Source organism: Pseudomassariella vexata, assembly GCF_002105095.1.
Source record: "Pseudomassariella vexata strain CBS 129021 chromosome Unknown BCR38scaffold_18, whole genome shotgun sequence".
Taxonomy (NCBI): Eukaryota; Fungi; Ascomycota; class Sordariomycetes; order Amphisphaeriales; family Pseudomassariaceae; genus Pseudomassariella; species Pseudomassariella vexata.
Window position 1 is genome coordinate 629563 of NW_024467973.1, and position 16308 is coordinate 645870.

General features: G+C 50.8%; 4 protein-coding genes across 4 annotated transcripts; 2 read left to right on the plus strand and 2 right to left on the minus strand.

Moving 5' to 3' along the window:
- Positions 1–7469: 7469 nt before the first annotated feature.
- BCR38DRAFT_401062 (tRNA synthetases class II-domain-containing protein) lies at positions 7470–10148 on the minus strand. The gene is made up of 3 exons (XM_040857753.1): positions 9685–10148; positions 8626–9632; positions 7470–8575 (listed from the first exon to the last, which is right to left on the minus strand). Exons 1-3 carry the CDS (start codon positions 10034–10036, stop codon positions 7622–7624), a joined length of 2313 nt encoding a protein of 770 aa, XP_040711023.1. The 5' UTR covers positions 10037–10148; the 3' UTR covers positions 7470–7621.
- Positions 10149–10353: 205 nt separating this feature from the next.
- On the plus strand, positions 10354–11079 carry BCR38DRAFT_448968 (uncharacterized protein). Its single transcript, XM_040861256.1, has one exon. The coding sequence runs from the start codon at positions 10526–10528 to the stop codon at positions 10715–10717; it is 192 nt and encodes a 63-aa protein (XP_040711024.1). The 5' UTR covers positions 10354–10525; the 3' UTR covers positions 10718–11079.
- A 383-nt stretch (positions 11080–11462) lies between these two features.
- Positions 11463–13810, plus strand: BCR38DRAFT_82019 (ANTH domain-containing protein). Its single transcript, XM_040865674.1, has 4 exons — positions 11463–11702; positions 11773–12010; positions 12063–12362; positions 12419–13810. The coding sequence occupies exons 1-4, from the start codon at positions 11655–11657 to the stop codon at positions 13699–13701; spliced, it is 1869 nt and encodes a 622-aa protein (XP_040711025.1). The 5' UTR covers positions 11463–11654; the 3' UTR covers positions 13702–13810.
- Positions 13811–14926: 1116 nt separating this feature from the next.
- Positions 14927–15964, minus strand: BCR38DRAFT_489893 (CDK-activating kinase assembly factor MAT1-domain-containing protein; the record flags this gene model as incomplete). Its single annotated transcript, XM_040864455.1, has 1 exon — positions 14927–15964. One exon carries the CDS (start codon positions 15962–15964, stop codon positions 14927–14929), a length of 1038 nt encoding a protein of 345 aa, XP_040711026.1.
- Between the last annotated feature and the right edge of the window lie 344 nt (positions 15965–16308).

Consider the following 16308-nt stretch of genomic DNA (forward strand, 5'->3'; position numbering starts at 1 on the left):
AGCCGACGCATTTGGTACCTGAGCACAAGCCATTGAGGGGGAGCATGTCTGAAATGGGAGGTGACATGAACTCGTTAACACTTGTAATAACCGGCCCGAAAAAGGCCTCAGCCAGGCATTGATTTAATCGGGGTTGCTCTGCCATGGCAACACGGAACCAGCGGTAACGAGTGCTTCTGGAACATAACGACTAATATACATGATATTTTTGCTGATGGCTGACAATTACTGGCTTGAGCGTTGGGAATCAGCAACACATAAGCTGTACCAATCGTGAGACAAGGCTGGAATATTCTAGTTCCATGTCTCTAATGAGTGCGAATCGGCACGTGCTAATCTCTGGATAGTCACTGAGGCCAGTGACCTGAAGGGGGTTGATAACGTTTGACCGGTGAAGCCTTCAATCCCAGAGTTATTAGGCGGGAAGCCACATGGTTCCAAATAAAATACTGGAAGGCGTAATGGATTCAGACTCGTTACCATATATGTGTGAAGTACATCTGGTACAGTGCTGGCCCATCTGCATTGTAGACAGCTCGCAGTTTTCTCTCTTAGGTATGCGTTAATTGAGTGAATATAAATATAGAGAAGTAAAGAAACATGTACAGATCTATACTCATATAGGATTCAGGTGTTGTTTTAATGTATTATTATAGGCAGTACCGGCAAGAGAGCTGTATTAGTAACCATAATAATAACAAATCCTATGTATCTAGCGCGACAAATCGTCGATCGATCTGACAGCGGGGCTGTATCCACAACTCAATCTTACCGGCATCGACGATTGCCAACTATAGTAAGATGTCTTCTGGGATTGCGGACATGTCTGAGAAACCTACTATTAACTACCTGTCACATATACTCCACTCTCTGCGCAGCAAATTAAAATTCGGACAAAGACCAGAATCGACACCAGATCAACACACCACAACGCACCGGCTCTTCCGGGTTGGCTTTGCCTCCGCAGCAAAATCCCCAGATTTGGCGTTGGGTGGTGGAAGTGTTGGGTGTGCACCAGGTGGACCCTGGTTGGGTTGAGCAACAGACAAGCCCACCAAAGAGTCAGCCTCTCTGCCTGTTTCTCGTAATGTACGTCACAGCCGGTTTCATACTTACTCGGACCGGGTTAGATTATGGGTGGTCAATCACAAACAACCACAGGGGACTTGTTCTTTCCTACCACTTGCGTAGGGGCGGGTCTATTCGTGGGCAGTGGGTCAACCGTCGTGTTTAGGCTTGGCGAGTAACCTTAGTCCACCCCCGATGATAAAACGTTCCTGGCCCGAATGTCAGTCCTGTCATACTTTATCATTATTCGTATATCGTCCCAATGATGCACCGTCTAAATGCTGACCCTCGCCTGCTAGCCTTGCTTTGGTTTTACCTCCCCAACGCCAATCCACAAGCTCCCTTCCAGATAACCAAGACTCCCGGTTCATAGGACACTATTTTGGCCGACGGCAAGTGAGCTTCATTTTTCTGCATGGTGGAACCAATTCTGATCTGTGTAGCCGAGCGTTTGGTGGCCGGATATGATTATTCAGAGGTAATTTCTAGTTCTTTTGCGGGAGATTGCGCAACCGGGAGCCCAAAATGTACCTTCGGTTCTTCATGCTCGGCCAACACGCTTTACATCGACGATGGAGGGTGCTAAGTGTTGCGTTGCGTCAAAGCTCGACGATCTAACATCGCATATGACGACCGTCAGACTGGAAGTAATACCGCGACCAGTTCAACGCGATGACTTCGCATGCGTAACATTCATAATGTTCCAGTCCTCCCCAGATGGACTGCCCTCAGCAAGAAATCTCAGCTGCAAAGATGGGTGGTCTACATTTACTGTAAGCCCACTTTTGGTTACCATTGCTTCCCTCCTAACCTAGTCATGTCCTGGGAGGTCTCGAGTCAATGGGCCATAGCACTATTCTCAAGTTGCAGCTGAAGTATCACAGAAGGTTTATGCATGGGGGCAAGTTCTGGCCGTGAGCTCTCCTTTTTTCGGGTCTACAAGTAGTTGCCCGTGGCTATCAGCACATTGAGTGCAGAATCAAGTACGAAATAGAGCACGGCGAGTCCATCATCTTCCGCCCCTGCTCCCGCTTCTGCCTCTACTACCCTAAACAGCGACACGAATGATGACAGTGAGTCGGAGAAGAAGAACTGGACGTGGGCGCCGTTATAGGATCCATTGCCCTCATTGCTGGCCTTGGGTTGCTAGCGGCATTCATCTCAAAGCGCCGTAGAAAACAGCAGGTTTCGCTGCCAGGATATAGAGCAAAGGCAAAAGAGCCTGGCTAAAAACAGGAAGGATAACTCTTTGAAGCCCATTGGTGACTCGATACGCTACCTCTACGTCACTGGATGCCACATGAGCTGCCTGCTAAACGGAACTATTTCTAAGCATCGCACAGCTGTTTTAATCACAGTGGTGCACTAACAATAGACAACGAGTGAACGTCAATAATTGATTCATATAACTGGAACTTGCTATACTCATCACTCGCTGCCCAGAAACGCCCGGTGCGCTCCATGGAGTCTCTTAAGACGTGGAGTTTAGTGTAAGTAATGCACCGCTAAAAACGGGCCCAACCCTGACAACCGGTGCTGTATAGATTTACATGGGCTGCATGCGGTGCCAAACAGTTGAACACGATCAAGACGCAAGTGACAAAGAAATTTGAGTCAACTACATAACAGCATCGCGGTACTCGGGGGTGCAACCTCAAAAGGGATCCAGACAATATCCACACAGCCTCCATTGCACAGGGCTACAGGTTTGCACAAAGGGTGGGAAGAATGAAACGATTTTGCCTCATACCAACGAGAGTATCTCGGACCGTATATCACCAAAGTCGAATTGCGGCAGCTGCGTGTGGTCACGCAGAAGATGACTGACTCATTGCACTTCTGATGACAGGGATGTCAATATAATCCCGATTGTGCGGCGCAACGAGACTTTTCGAGGGAAGATAATGGCTCTTGACCAGGATCCATATGACAAACTGCCTCGCTGCAAAAGCCAAGGATAAGCCCACTTGGATATCGACCCGTCAAAAATTATCCCGAGAGATAGAGAACTCAGACGATGATGAAGTTTCCACTTCGACGAGACAGGGTTCGCGATAGGCTTAATCTTCTGAGATAGTAGTTACAAGTGCCGAACGACGCGGAAGGCCTCGTACAGTCCAACAAGGCAATCTAGAATGGGCTACAGTAATCCAGGGTATTTGTCAGGGTACGGCTAGGCCGAAGGCGATAGTACAGAGTGATGGGGAGTAACGGGCGTCCCTCCTACGTAATACCGGGTGGTCACTGGCGGTCTCAGGTAGGGGTGCCCACGGTGATGCATTGATCTCTACTCTCCCTCTATCTTCTTCCCGGGCCTCCGCCCCTTACATAGATAGCTAGAACCCGACGTCGGAGCCGCGGAGCACTAGTTTCCCCGATTGTTCCGCAAACCAAGACTTCCATATCGTGTCATGACTCGCACATTCCTACACCAGAGCCCCCACCGGTGTCCCACCGGTGCCTATGGCATTCTGTTCTCTGACAGTATTAATTCGCCCGGCTGGGCTATCCCGCCGTATATTATTGTCGCGGGTCAAAACCACCTCTTATCCTGGTATGAGAATAGCCCATTCCCGTCCGATTGGGTAATCGCTGTAACCAAAAACGATTGGACAACAAATGAGTGAGGCGTAGACTGGATTCAGCACTTTGATCGCTATACGAAGGATCATACGAAGGGTGTTTATCGTCTTCTTATCCTCGACGGGCATGAGAGCCACCACTCGACTGACTTCGAGCTATATTGTAAAGAGCATACTATTATTACACTTAGTATGCCTGCTCATTCGTCACATAAGCTCCAGCCTCTCGATGTAGGCTGTTTTAGAGCTTTGAAAAGGTCGTACGGCAAAGAAATTGAAGACTTAATACGGGCGCATATAACCCATATCTCGAAGGAGGATTTCTTTTCGGCATTCTGTAGCGCGTATCGTACGACTATAACTAAGTCGAATATCCAGGCAGGTTTCAGGGGGATAGGACTTATTCCGTACGACCCGGAATATGTGATTTCACAGCTGGATATTAAGCTACATATGCCTACACCTCCTGGAAGCTCGTCTGGCGTCCCCTTAATCTGGGAATCAAAGACTCCAAATAACCCAACCGAGGCGCAATCCCAGTCTGAATACGTTAAAAACAGAATCGTACAGCATCATAATATCTCCCCGACGACAATACTTACGGCTATTGACCAATTTTCACGTGGTGCGACGGCTGTTATGCATCGGTTAGTTTTACTTGAGGATGAGGTTACTACACTTCGGAAGGCCAATCAAGAGCTAAGCCGTCGTCGAAGGACTAAAAATCGACAGCTACAAGATGGAAGATCTCTTAGTTTACGAGACGCTCAGGACTTACAGTCTCAACGGGATATTGAACAGCAGCTACAGGATGATATACGTGTAAGTCGTCGTCGTACGAGACCGGCCGAACCACGCCGACGGCGCTGTAGGATCTGCGGAGAGCCCGGACATAATGCTCGTACTTGTGAGAATGATGAAGATACGTACGAGGAAGAGGATTCCGATTAGTTTGAATTATTGTTTTTTAGTTTAGTTAAGTTATTGAAGTTATTCATACGGTGCCAAGAAAAAGTGGCCAACTTGCTTGTGTGGCCAACTTGCTTGTGGGGTACATTACTCTCTTATTAGCCACCAAGGTACCTCCTCATTATATTCACTTGTGTCAAAAACGACGGGTCACATGGTATTGGAGCATAGAAGCACCATATCATTAGTTCTAGCTTTGTCTAGACTGTTGTTTGATATTAAATGTGGGATTGAGCACCACAGTGATTCCTAAGGTTGAAAGGCGCTTTATGCTTAGAATAAAAGCGCTTTGTGCTTCAGGATAAAGGCGGGATAGAGGTAGCCTAGTAAGGCTGGACCCTTCAGATTACTTAAAGGCAATGCACACAGCCAAGAGAACAGAGACAGGGGATCGAGCATGGAAAAAACGGTGACCTAACCATAACCACCAAATTATTCTTTTCATATAACCGTCATATCACGGTCATACTGCAAGATACGTGAATATCTAACAACTTGTCCCCAATCTCTTACTAATAATAGCCCGGGCTGCTAAGTTTGAAGAACGGCTACGGCTTAGCGGGAAGAGAAATCTACTTCGCAGCGCGAGCGCTAAAGCGTCACATATATTCCGGCAGGATACGCCGGCGAAGAGGAAGCAGGCGTCGCAGCTACTCCGACCGGCAGGGTACACTATGGAGAAGGAGGCCCGGGGCTCCGAGTGGATGAGTGAGGAAAAGGAGGTCCCGGCTGCCCTCCTCGGCCACTGGAGGAAGAGATGGCTCACCGGAGCAGAGCATCACAATCGCCAGCGACGCGCCATCGCTGAGGAACCGGAGGGCCCTTCGATGCAGATACCGAAAGGGGGCAAGTATTTCGGCCTGAACCGACTGGAAGCGTCTACGCTGTGCCAGATCAGGACGGAAAAAATAGGACTAGCAGCCTTCTTATTCAAGACAGGGGCTTTTGGCGTGTACTCGCCGCTATGCCGCTGTGGCGACGCCCCTGAGACGGCAGAGCACGTAATCCTCTTTTGCGGGCTGTTGGAAGGACCGAGGGAACGATTACGGGCCGCTATCGCACCACGGCCACTATACTCTCGCAGAGACCTCGCAACGGCAACAGGAGAACCAGTAGTTAGTGGGACTATTGTAAGGTGGCTGCTAGGGACGGGTCGGACAGCTTCAAGGCCCAGATAGCATCGATCTTCTCAGGGGGGACTTTGTTGGTAGGTTGAGAACCAACGTAGTATGGTAGTGAACGCAACGCAGTCGCCAATAGGGCGAACCGACGACGCAGCGTATGTATTTATTCCAGCCATTAGGGCACGGTTTGACATACGGGAGTACTGGTAGAGGTACCGGGGGCTTCGAGCCTACGGCGTATTTAATAATAATAATAATAATAATAATACTAATAATAATACTAATAATAAACATATAGACACTATCGTCGCCGGACTATCAATAGAGTCGATGAGCAGCGAGCAGATATTCTACATGATTTTCAACGGGAAACTCAACGTTGTTTTCCGTCTTGTTTTGGTAGCCATGTACAGCTTCGATTCTACATGCTAATTGGAACGATGGCTAATCAATATACAGCTACTGGGCTTTCAAGATGGCAGTCATGGATCTCCTAAAGCTACTCACGAGAAGGAGTCTACAGGAGCCGTACATCTTGCATGGGTTCTACCTAGCGCTGGGTCTCACGTTTGCCGGTGCATTCATTAGCGTTTTCGTCGACTGCCGTCCGCTGAAGCTCAATTGGCAGGTTGATCCAGACCCCGGACCTTGGTACTCAGATACCCGCATGACATTACGATACTGGTACTGATGACGATGTAGTGTCGAAGGCCAGATCTGGCTAATATCTTATGGCAAGCACATCTGGCATTTATCTCCAACTTCACTCACTTACCACGCATGAAGAGGCCGGAAATATCGTCACCGACATCATGCTCTTAATTCTGCCGTTTCCCATCATCTTCGGGGCTAGGATGGGATTTTGAAAGTAAGCTTACTGCCTGAAAGACGAGATGCGGAGACCAGTTGGCCAATATTGACTTAATTCCATTATCCTAGGAGACTCCGACTCTACTTCTTGTTCAGCCCCGGGAATCACGAGGTCGATATGGGAGGGGAGTGGAACCAACACCACATCGCACATTGGCAGCAACACTTCGTCTCAGAAAACAGGGAGGAAAAACATTGCTTTAGAAGACCGACTGTATCCCACGACGCAAATCGAGGGAGGCAGATTCAGTCATCATAGTGCGGGAGGACACACAAATCAAACATCTGGCGAGGGGGCCGAAATTAGAGCAAATGGCCTGCTTGCAGCAGCGAAGGAGAAGGGACAACCTCGATCCTTGAGGGAGTCTTCTGTCACAACAAGACGGTTATCTATACCTAGGACTATCCGCTAGAGGCAACACATTTACACAATTAAGGCTGTAGCCTGTGCAGAAAATAGAGTAGAAGATCGGATGAGGCTCTCTAGCAATGCCTCTACCATGTACCTTGAATACCGCGTAACAGAGTCAATATGACATAGTAATTCTCTTAATTTCAAGCACGTGGTCAGCCGTGGCGTCCGTCTTGATGGCAGATTAAGCACCAACTACTGCAGCCGCAACAACGTTGCATAGAACGAATTTCCCTAGCTCGAGGCCTTCAGCAGACTTGTTCTGTTGTTGCAAAGCTCACTGTTCATTCCTCGACAAAGGGCATGTTAGGGTGGCAACGACTTGCTGTTTTGCATTGGTGGCGCCTTTCGTCTTATGCCCCATTTGTACACAGCAAACAGAGCCCGATCATTCCCATACGGCCATGGCCACTCGGGTGCATGGAAAAAGAGGCAGAACGAATTGTCTTGGTGAAGTGTTATACATTGTTTGGACTTGGACCCCGAGCCAAGTCCGACTGTCTACATGCTGTGCAATATTACAAGTCTAATCGTGATGATACACAATCGTAATACAAAGTTGAGATCTTTCCTGCCGACAGAGAAGTGGGTGCAGGTCAACTTGCCTTCAGATGATATGTAGCCAGCTGCTCATCGGTAACCTTCGTCGGACTCTTGACGAACATGTCCTCACCCTTCATGTTCTTGGGGAATGCAATCACATCTCGGACGCTCTCAGTGTCGCAGAGGACTGCGATCAGACGATCAAACCCGAGCGCAAACCCGGCATGCGGAGGACAGCCTGCTCGCAGTGCCTCGAGCAAGTGGGCAAACTGGTCAACTCCCTCCTGGGGCATTTGCAATACATGGCGCATCACGTACTCCTGGATCTCGGGTATGTGTATACGTCGGCTACCACCACCAATTTCCACGCCATTGCAGACGAGATCGTAGTGGTCTGCTTTGGCGCTTAGAGGATCTGTCTCCAACAGAGCAAAGTCTTTAGCACTTAAGGGGGCGGTAAAGGGGTGGTGCGTGGCAGAGAAACCGGCGCGGCCACCCTGACCCTCGCCTGGGGCGATATTTTGCGGATCGTTGGGCGTGAAGAGGGGAAATTCGGTGACCCAAAGAAATCGGAAGCTGTGGTCCCGTGGGAGAAGTCCCTTTTCCACGGCAGCGTCATAAATGGCTTTGCGGAGGCGACCAAGATCAGTCGAGCCCTCACCATGGAAGGGGATTTTCTTGCGGGCTTGTACGATGAGCACGTCGCCATCCTGAAGCTTGTGCCAGTGTGGACCTTTGACCGCTGCCATCTTCTCTGCGGCCTCGTGTCCGAAAGCAGATAGGCCATTTAGAGGTTTGGCCTCGTCAATGACGAAGACGCCAGGGGTGCTATCGCCGCTGAACTTGAGGGACGTTTTGGGCAGGTTGTCCATGAATTCACGGATGAACGCCAGGTTCTCGCTCGGACTACCCTGCAGGCGAAATTGAGCAGCGTCTACAATAGGATCTTTAAGCTTGCTTATCATGCTGACCAATTCGGTTGGAAGGAAGCTGTCTATGCGGACAATCTAGTTCTGTTAATAAGAACCCCCATCAGAAAGGCATACACACTCCTTACATCAGATGGGATGCGCAAGTCTGGTTTGTCCACGCCAAACTTGGACATGACTTCATCATAGGTCCTGACCGGGACCGATAAATTTGCAGGATACCGAAGACTTCCAACTTGAAATTCCCCAAGCTTTTTACTTGAATGAACGGGATGCGTCACACCATTGACATCCGTGGGTACGAAGTGATCGTGAAGGAACCGGAACACCGACGACATGACAGACTGCACAGTTGTCATAACTTCGCGGCCAGAGGCAAACGACATTTCAAGATCCAGCTGCGTGAATTCTGGCTGCCTGTCGGCTCGCAAGTCCTCGTCGCGGAAACACCTAGCGAACTGGAAGTAATTGGGTACACCACCGGCCATCAAAATTTGCTTGTACTGCTGCGGACTCTGTGGGAGAGCGTACGTGTAGCCAGCACGCCTTGTCGGCACGAGAAACTCTCGGGCGCCTTCCGGCGTCGACTTAAAGAGCATGGGTGTTTCGACCTCGGTAAATCCTAGGCTTCGTAGAGCTTTGCTGATCCTGAATGCAATTGAACTCCGGAAGCGTAGTCGATCTCGTAGCAGTGGGTCGAATCGCATCTGCAGGTGTCGCTGTTTAGGCGACCAGACGGCATCCTGGGATACAATGATGTCATTGGGAAAGGGGTTAAGACACTGGATGGAATTGAGTTTCAGGTCCCAATACTGCGGCAGAGCATCAGAGACGCTGGTCTCCTCGACCCTTCGGGGCCGAACTTCCAGTATGCCCGTAACAGCAACTGGGCTTTGAGCAGGGATGCTCCTCAGGGACTTGTGAGCCTCGATGCGGTCATCTGTCAACTCTTCAGAACCGCTGGTGATTTTCTGGTGCAACGAAGAGACAATTTGAATCACATTCCCCTGGTCCCTGGAAAGGTCACAAAAGATCAACTTGGATCCTTTTACCCTCGGTTTGCCGAGCCATCCATGGACAGTGACTTCTCGGCCTGCCTTGTATGACCATTCAGGAGAGGCTTGCGGGTATTCAACTTGAATTGTCATGAGCAAGTGTTTATGTGTGGAGTGCGATTTCGATCTTACAAGCCTCCCTGAATCGCTGAAGTCTTGATTCAGGGGATTTTGTGAGTAGTATACTCTCGTTTTCGACTTCTGGTTCTTGAGAGGGTAGAAGTAGTGGTGTCCGGGACCTTTCCAACTCCGACTGAGGGGGGGTTAGACGTGCCCTTGTCTCTGGGTCTGAGGGACAGCACGCCATCGACTTCCCATCTGGTGAATTGTCCGACTTAGACGCATCGTCGTGCGTGTACCGGCGCCATGGTGAAGGAAGCCGTGATAAACCCGAAACGTAAAGTCTCGACGGCGGCCGCCTCCCGATGCCAGAGATACAATGTGAGGCGACGAGGCGCAAGTTGTTAGAAAGCATCTGGGGCATAAATTACGGCCCAACTGTCAGTTTCAGACTAGAATCAAACATCATTATGTATTCTAGTTTGAGGCGGATCTCATAAACTGGAAGCCCCCCAGACGCTCGGGTGGAACGATTTGATGGAGCCCAGCGTTGGCGGATCAACCAAGCTCCGCTCCGGCGCAAATTCCCAAATGCTTTTGAAGCTCAAATGGAGCTCGAGCTTCACAAGAATCTTTTCTTTTCTCTTTATCCTTCCAACTTCAAATAAATGTAAGTTCAAGCACCGGCAAAAGCCCTGGACTCTGACAACTCAAGCCGATTACTGACCTGTTTTTCTGCAGATGATGAAAGCTGCGTGACTACATGATGTGTTCCTTCTCTCGAAGCGGCAGAACTCTCCCCTTGTGGGCTCAAGTGGTTCTGTGGCGACGGAAGTTGGGATCATGAAATAAGCGTTCGACACATCAGGACCTTGTTAAAACATCGATCGCGAAAAGGCAACTCTGACTTATCATGAAGCTGGAAACGTCTGCAGCAATTGGAGCGGCCTGGACTTTCTGTGTCCTTTGTCGCCTCACTATCTCAGACTTGGAGAACCCCGCCCTACTATTTGGCAAACTCAATTCCATGTCCTATGCGTTCGTTTCAAAGAGCGACAGGTACGGCCAGGTCTCAGACCGGCTGACCTCGGACTCACAAGCGTGAGATCTAGAGGCATTGCCGCTAACTGTTTTCATGGCAACTCACTGACCAGCTTGGACCGGTGATGATACCCACTGCAAAAGCGGACTCGTGTTGATCCATGATCCCTGGTAATCTCATACCTAGTATTCAGCTATCCCAAATTAAGCATGAACCCGTCATCTCACCTTCAACGTCATTGACTGGTTCCGTCATGGGATGTCTCTCTGGTGTTATTTATGCAATTCATTTGGTGTTGTCCTATTGTGATAAAAGTCCTGCGGTCTATTCTTGAAAAGAGTGTGTTTGGGCCACACGTGACTTGGGGCTTACCTAGCCTCTTGGAAGAGAGTAGCTATAATGAAATTGAGTGTCAGACTCTGGGGTGTTAACTGTAGAAGTTAGGAAGCGTTGTGTATTTCCCCTGGGCAGTCAAATGCGTGTCGTTTCGCACCCCGCCGTCATTGGCCCGTGATACACTTGGGCAAAACGGGACTCGAAAGTTGTCCGCCGCCCTGACCTCTTCCTGCACTTCATACCACGCCCAATTTCCCAAAGGATCCGCAGCCGACGACATCCACGTTTGAACGACTACGATATGGTTAACAAGCGCGTTGCGCCTTTGAGATAACCAATATCATTAATTCGAATTCCTCGTTACCCACGCCCGAAGTCACCGACCACGCGAAATGTATTTGCTGTGATGCCCCTGCTTTAAATGCCTTGCGTGTGCGCCGCTGCCGTTGGCCTCCCGAAGCCCAACTCAAATCGCTGATCTATCGACGTCGCATCCCGGCGTTGATCATCGCCCTTGTCCGACGACACACAATAATTGCTGGGCTGTGTTTGCCTTGCCTCTCCCTCCGCTCGAGGCACCACCCCTTCTGCTGCTCAATCCCACCAGTTCGATCTCTGACTGTACCGGACTTCCGGTCGCTAAAACCGGAGCGCGACTTCTATCATGGCAAGCTCGTTCGAGAAATCGGTCAAGGGGGCGACCAAAACCAAAGTCAGTCAAGACCCCGCCTGCGGCATAGGGCCATTGTCTAGCTGCAGAGACACTGACTCAGACCTGCCAGGCTGCTCCCCCGAAAACCAAATACATCGAACACATCCTAATCGCGACGCACGCTGGCGAAGCTGGAGTGGGTGAGGTCTTCAGAGCGCTGCAATTCCGACTACGAGACTCGACATGGACTGTCGTCTTCAAGAGCTTGATCACGATACACTTGATGATCCGGGAGGGTTCGCCTGATGCGACATTAGCCTACCTCGCGAAGCACCGGAACATGCTAGCCATCAGTTCATTCACCGACGGTACGTGTACTGTGAGATTTGGTATGAGCGACGACAGACTGATAAGAAGTAGCGCAATTACAAGGCCGGAACATTAAACACTATTCCGCCTACCTCGCCGAACGAGCGCGAGCCTACAGAGACACCAAGGTGGATTGGGTGCGGGTGACAGAGACGCGGCTAGAGAAGCTGTCGGTGGAGAAGGGACTGTTGAGGGAAACCGAGGCCGTTCAACATCAGTTGACTGCGCTGTTGAAATGTGACGTGCTGGACGAACCGGAAAACGAAATTACAATAACGGTCTTCCGACTTCTCGTATTGGACTTGTTGTCCTTATTCCAGATTCTCAACCAGGCCATGATAAATATCCTAGGTATGCCCATGGTGCGGGCGAACGAGACTATCGAGGGTTACTGACGTGTAGTACAGGGCATTTTTTCGAGATGTCCAAACCCGATGCCGAAAGAGCCATGGATATATACCGCAACTTCACCCGCCAAACCGATTTCGTAGTACAATATCTAGGAGTAGCAAGGCAGTACGAACACCACACAAGGGTCGAGGTTCCTAAGCTGAAACATGCACCCGTCAATCTCGGACGCCAGCTAGAGGAGTACCTCAAAGACACTGACTTCGAAATACACCGGAGACAATACCTGGCCGAGTTGGAGGCGAAGAAGAAAGGCGGGACTGCATCGTCATCGTTCAACCCGCTTACAAAGAGTGAGGCTGCGGCGAAACTATTCCCAGATGCAAACACAAACATAAACGGAGCATCCTCAACCATGTCGAAACCCCCGCAACCTGCCAAGGGACCCGATCCTGATTTGATCGATTTCTTCGACTCGATAGAGCAAAACCAGACAACCATGGCGACCAACGGCCAACAGCAACAGCCGCCGCCGCAGGCACCTCAGATGCCAATGAACAACCAGTGGGCATCGAACAGCCCCTTCAACAACATGCAGCAGACAGGCCAGCAGTTCCAAAGCAGTGGGTTTGCGCCACAACCAACAGGTTTCCAGAGTAACAGTCCTTTCCAAGAGCAGAATGTTGGCGCTTTTGGGAATCAGCAGCAAATGCAACCCAATTTTACTGTCACTGGCTTCGGCGGCTACGCGCCACAGCAGACATTCTCACCAGGCGGTCTCTCCTCGATTCCCGACGGGTCAGTCGCCAATTTCCAGACAGGGGTGTCGCCACCAATGCAGACCGCAATGCCGACCGGTCTCCAACCTCAGCAGACCGCAAACCCATTCCGCCAATCCATGCTCATGTCTAATCCGACGGGCATGTCGAACGTTTCGTCGTTCGCCAGCCCGCCACCACCAGTGCCACCAGTGCCACCAATGCCATCAATGCCCTCCGCGGCGACTGGGGGCCCGCAGCGCCAATCCACGAATCCCTTCGCACGCCCAGCGACTTCCACATCGGCGAGCCCCTTTTCGAACTCGACCTCGAACCCCCCTTTCCAGTCTGCACTCAGTAATTCCTCGCCTTTTCAATCTCAACCGGCCATGCAAGCACCAGCGCCTCTCCAGCCCATGGCCACAGGCACGAACCCCTTTGCGAAGAACTTTGGGGGTAACCAATTGCAAAATCAGCAGCAGCGTCCCCAGACTTCTGGTGTCTTGATGCCACAACCAACTGGCAGCACGAATCCGTTTAGGCAAGGCGCTTTCACGAATCACCAGACCGGAATGGGATGGTAGCACGGACAACAGCCTATAGGTGGTGGACTGGACCAACTAGAAACCGTGCCGGTTTTCCCTAGACCGGCTACAGGTACAGCTTGGCAGTCTTAGAATGATTGTTCGTGTAAAAAGACGGGAGAAGAGGTCGAGATGCAGAATGCCATTCCAAGGCGGCGTTGGAGTTTTCTGCGGACATGGCACGCATAGAGCGAGGCGTTTGTTTTCACTTGGTTTATTACTTTCCGAAAACCCACGGCGAGAACAATACAACGGACAACCGACCGATACGAATAGGGTTAGGCAAGGCAACGAGTAGATGCCAAGAATGAGACTGAAAACGGAAGGTGCAAGATGCTGAGACAATGTACATCGTTTTGGATTCAGTCATAAGACAGTTGGGGTCTGGGGTGGTCATAAGGTCTAAAGATCCCACGGAAGCATTGCAGGACACGGCTTGTACAGCAAGACCACTTTTTCCCATTTCCAGTTGAAGAAGTATTGTAGTGTATTATATGATATGTCGAAGTCAATAACTGTGAGCCACATTGGGCTTTTGTTCCCGTTCAGCCACCTGTGGCCGCGCACCTCTTTCCTTTGTCCCGTGCACCTATTGAGCCCATTAGTTCGTTGACACATTCGTTGACACATTCGTTGACACATTCGTTGACACATTGGTAATTGATCCCCATGCTTCTCCATCCCTCTCCCTCAGAGATTACCTCGCTGCCGATCGTCATGAAATATTCCATCTCTTGTGTCTGTAGTCACTCGTAGCTGACGGAACATCATTTGTTGTCTACAATACAGCAACAACTTTCACAAGATAGCTGGTTGCCAAGTGAGAGATTAGACCCTTGATACGGATTTGGGATCGAATGCTTTCATTTCCCCAGAACACATCGTACGAAACTACCCTGGCTCCGCACGACCCCGGCTATGGACCACCTCATGGTGAAGCTGACCGCTGCCTATCATGACACGAGTTTGATGCCACTTGCGTCGCTCACATTGGAGTGTCCACATAATCCTTGATTTCATGAATACTACCAGAGGTGTAAAGTTCCGATCAATCTACGAATCTCGGTAACCTGTCTACAGATCCGATTCTATAGCCTAGCCTCTTGCTATCAATTCAAAAACGCCATCGCTATGCAAAGTGGTGAAAGCATGCCCCTCACTGCCCATCAATGCCCATTGCCATTGTGACTGTCTAGTTCTCGTCATGCCTTGGACCGGACATGCTTTATGCCGCCGCTGGTTTCTGGCGAGTGTCTTTGTCGTCCTCTATCACAATTCCCAGCCCCGCAAAAGCCTCAAACATGGATCGTGACACGTACTCATCGACGCTATAACCAGGAATACGATGGTCGTCCCTCGTGCGCGCCAGGTCGAGGAATGAGTTCTCGTAACGGTCGTGCAGGACGTATCTCTGAGGCTCCATTCTCAAGCCCATGAGGGGATCGTACGGCTTGCTTTCATCCTCATCCTGGTCATTCTTCTTCGGCTTCAGCCCGCGAATCGACAGCAAGCTCGACTGCTTCGAGGCCGTCAGCGCGAACATGCTCGGGTTGAGCTGCGCAATCTTGGCCTTCTTAGCCGCCAGTATGCGGTCCTGTATCTCCGCCGCGGACCCTGGTTCCCCCCTCGCAAGCGCCTCCATAACCTCCTGATTCAAGCTCGCCTCTTCGGCCTTCGCGCGCTCCTCATCCCGCAGCTCCTCCAGCCGTCGCGCTTCAGCTGCCGCCCGAGCGTCCGCCTCCATCTTCTTGCGCTCGCTCTCCCGCATGCCGGCCTTCTTACGGTTCTTCTCAATCTCAGCTTTATTCTTCAGCTCGTACGCGAGCACCTCGTCATCGGCCTTGCGCCGCTCGTCGTCGTCCCCGTACACCAGCGCAAAGATCAGGTCTTCCTTGTCTTGCAGGTAGTTGTTCCAGTCGCGCAGCGTCTCGAAGTCGTCTTGCGTCATGTTGAAGACGGCTTCAACACGGCGGCGGAGGTCGACTTCACGCTCGGTGCCGAGGTCTGAGAAGAAGGACTCCCGGAAGCCTTTGAAGCGCAGGGTTTGATTGCAGGTCGCGTAGGGGCATTGCGCCGGGCCCGTTTTGAAGATGTTGGTTACGCAGTTGCTGCACATGGGGTGGTAGCACTCTGGGTTGATGAGGAAGCGCATGTCGGTGTTGAGGTAGCGGACGCGCTTGCAGACGGGGCAGATGTCGGATGGAAGGGCCGTCGAGGGTGCGCCGTTGGAGCCCCGGCTGTTGGTTGTGGGTTTTCGCGACATCTTGGACGGTTTTGCTAGCCGCAGGTGAAATACTCGTGATCAAGCTCAGGAGGTCGCAAGTTATGTTGCAAGACGAAAGAGCGCACGTTACAACTTATCACGACGGTGACCCCAACCCAAATCTAGAATCGCGGCAGATCAGGACGACCAGAATTGGTAATCTGAACGCCGGAGTCAACAACGACCTTTCCAGACTGCTGTGATTACCCTTTGAAGGGGATTGAATCGTTGTTGGAATGTCAAGATCAAGGTTGCGTTGTAGCTGAAGTTGGCGAGGCTGCTCAAGAAAGCTGGTAATTGGTCATACTCGACAGGGGTTACGCCACCTAGCTCCTGGTACCTGA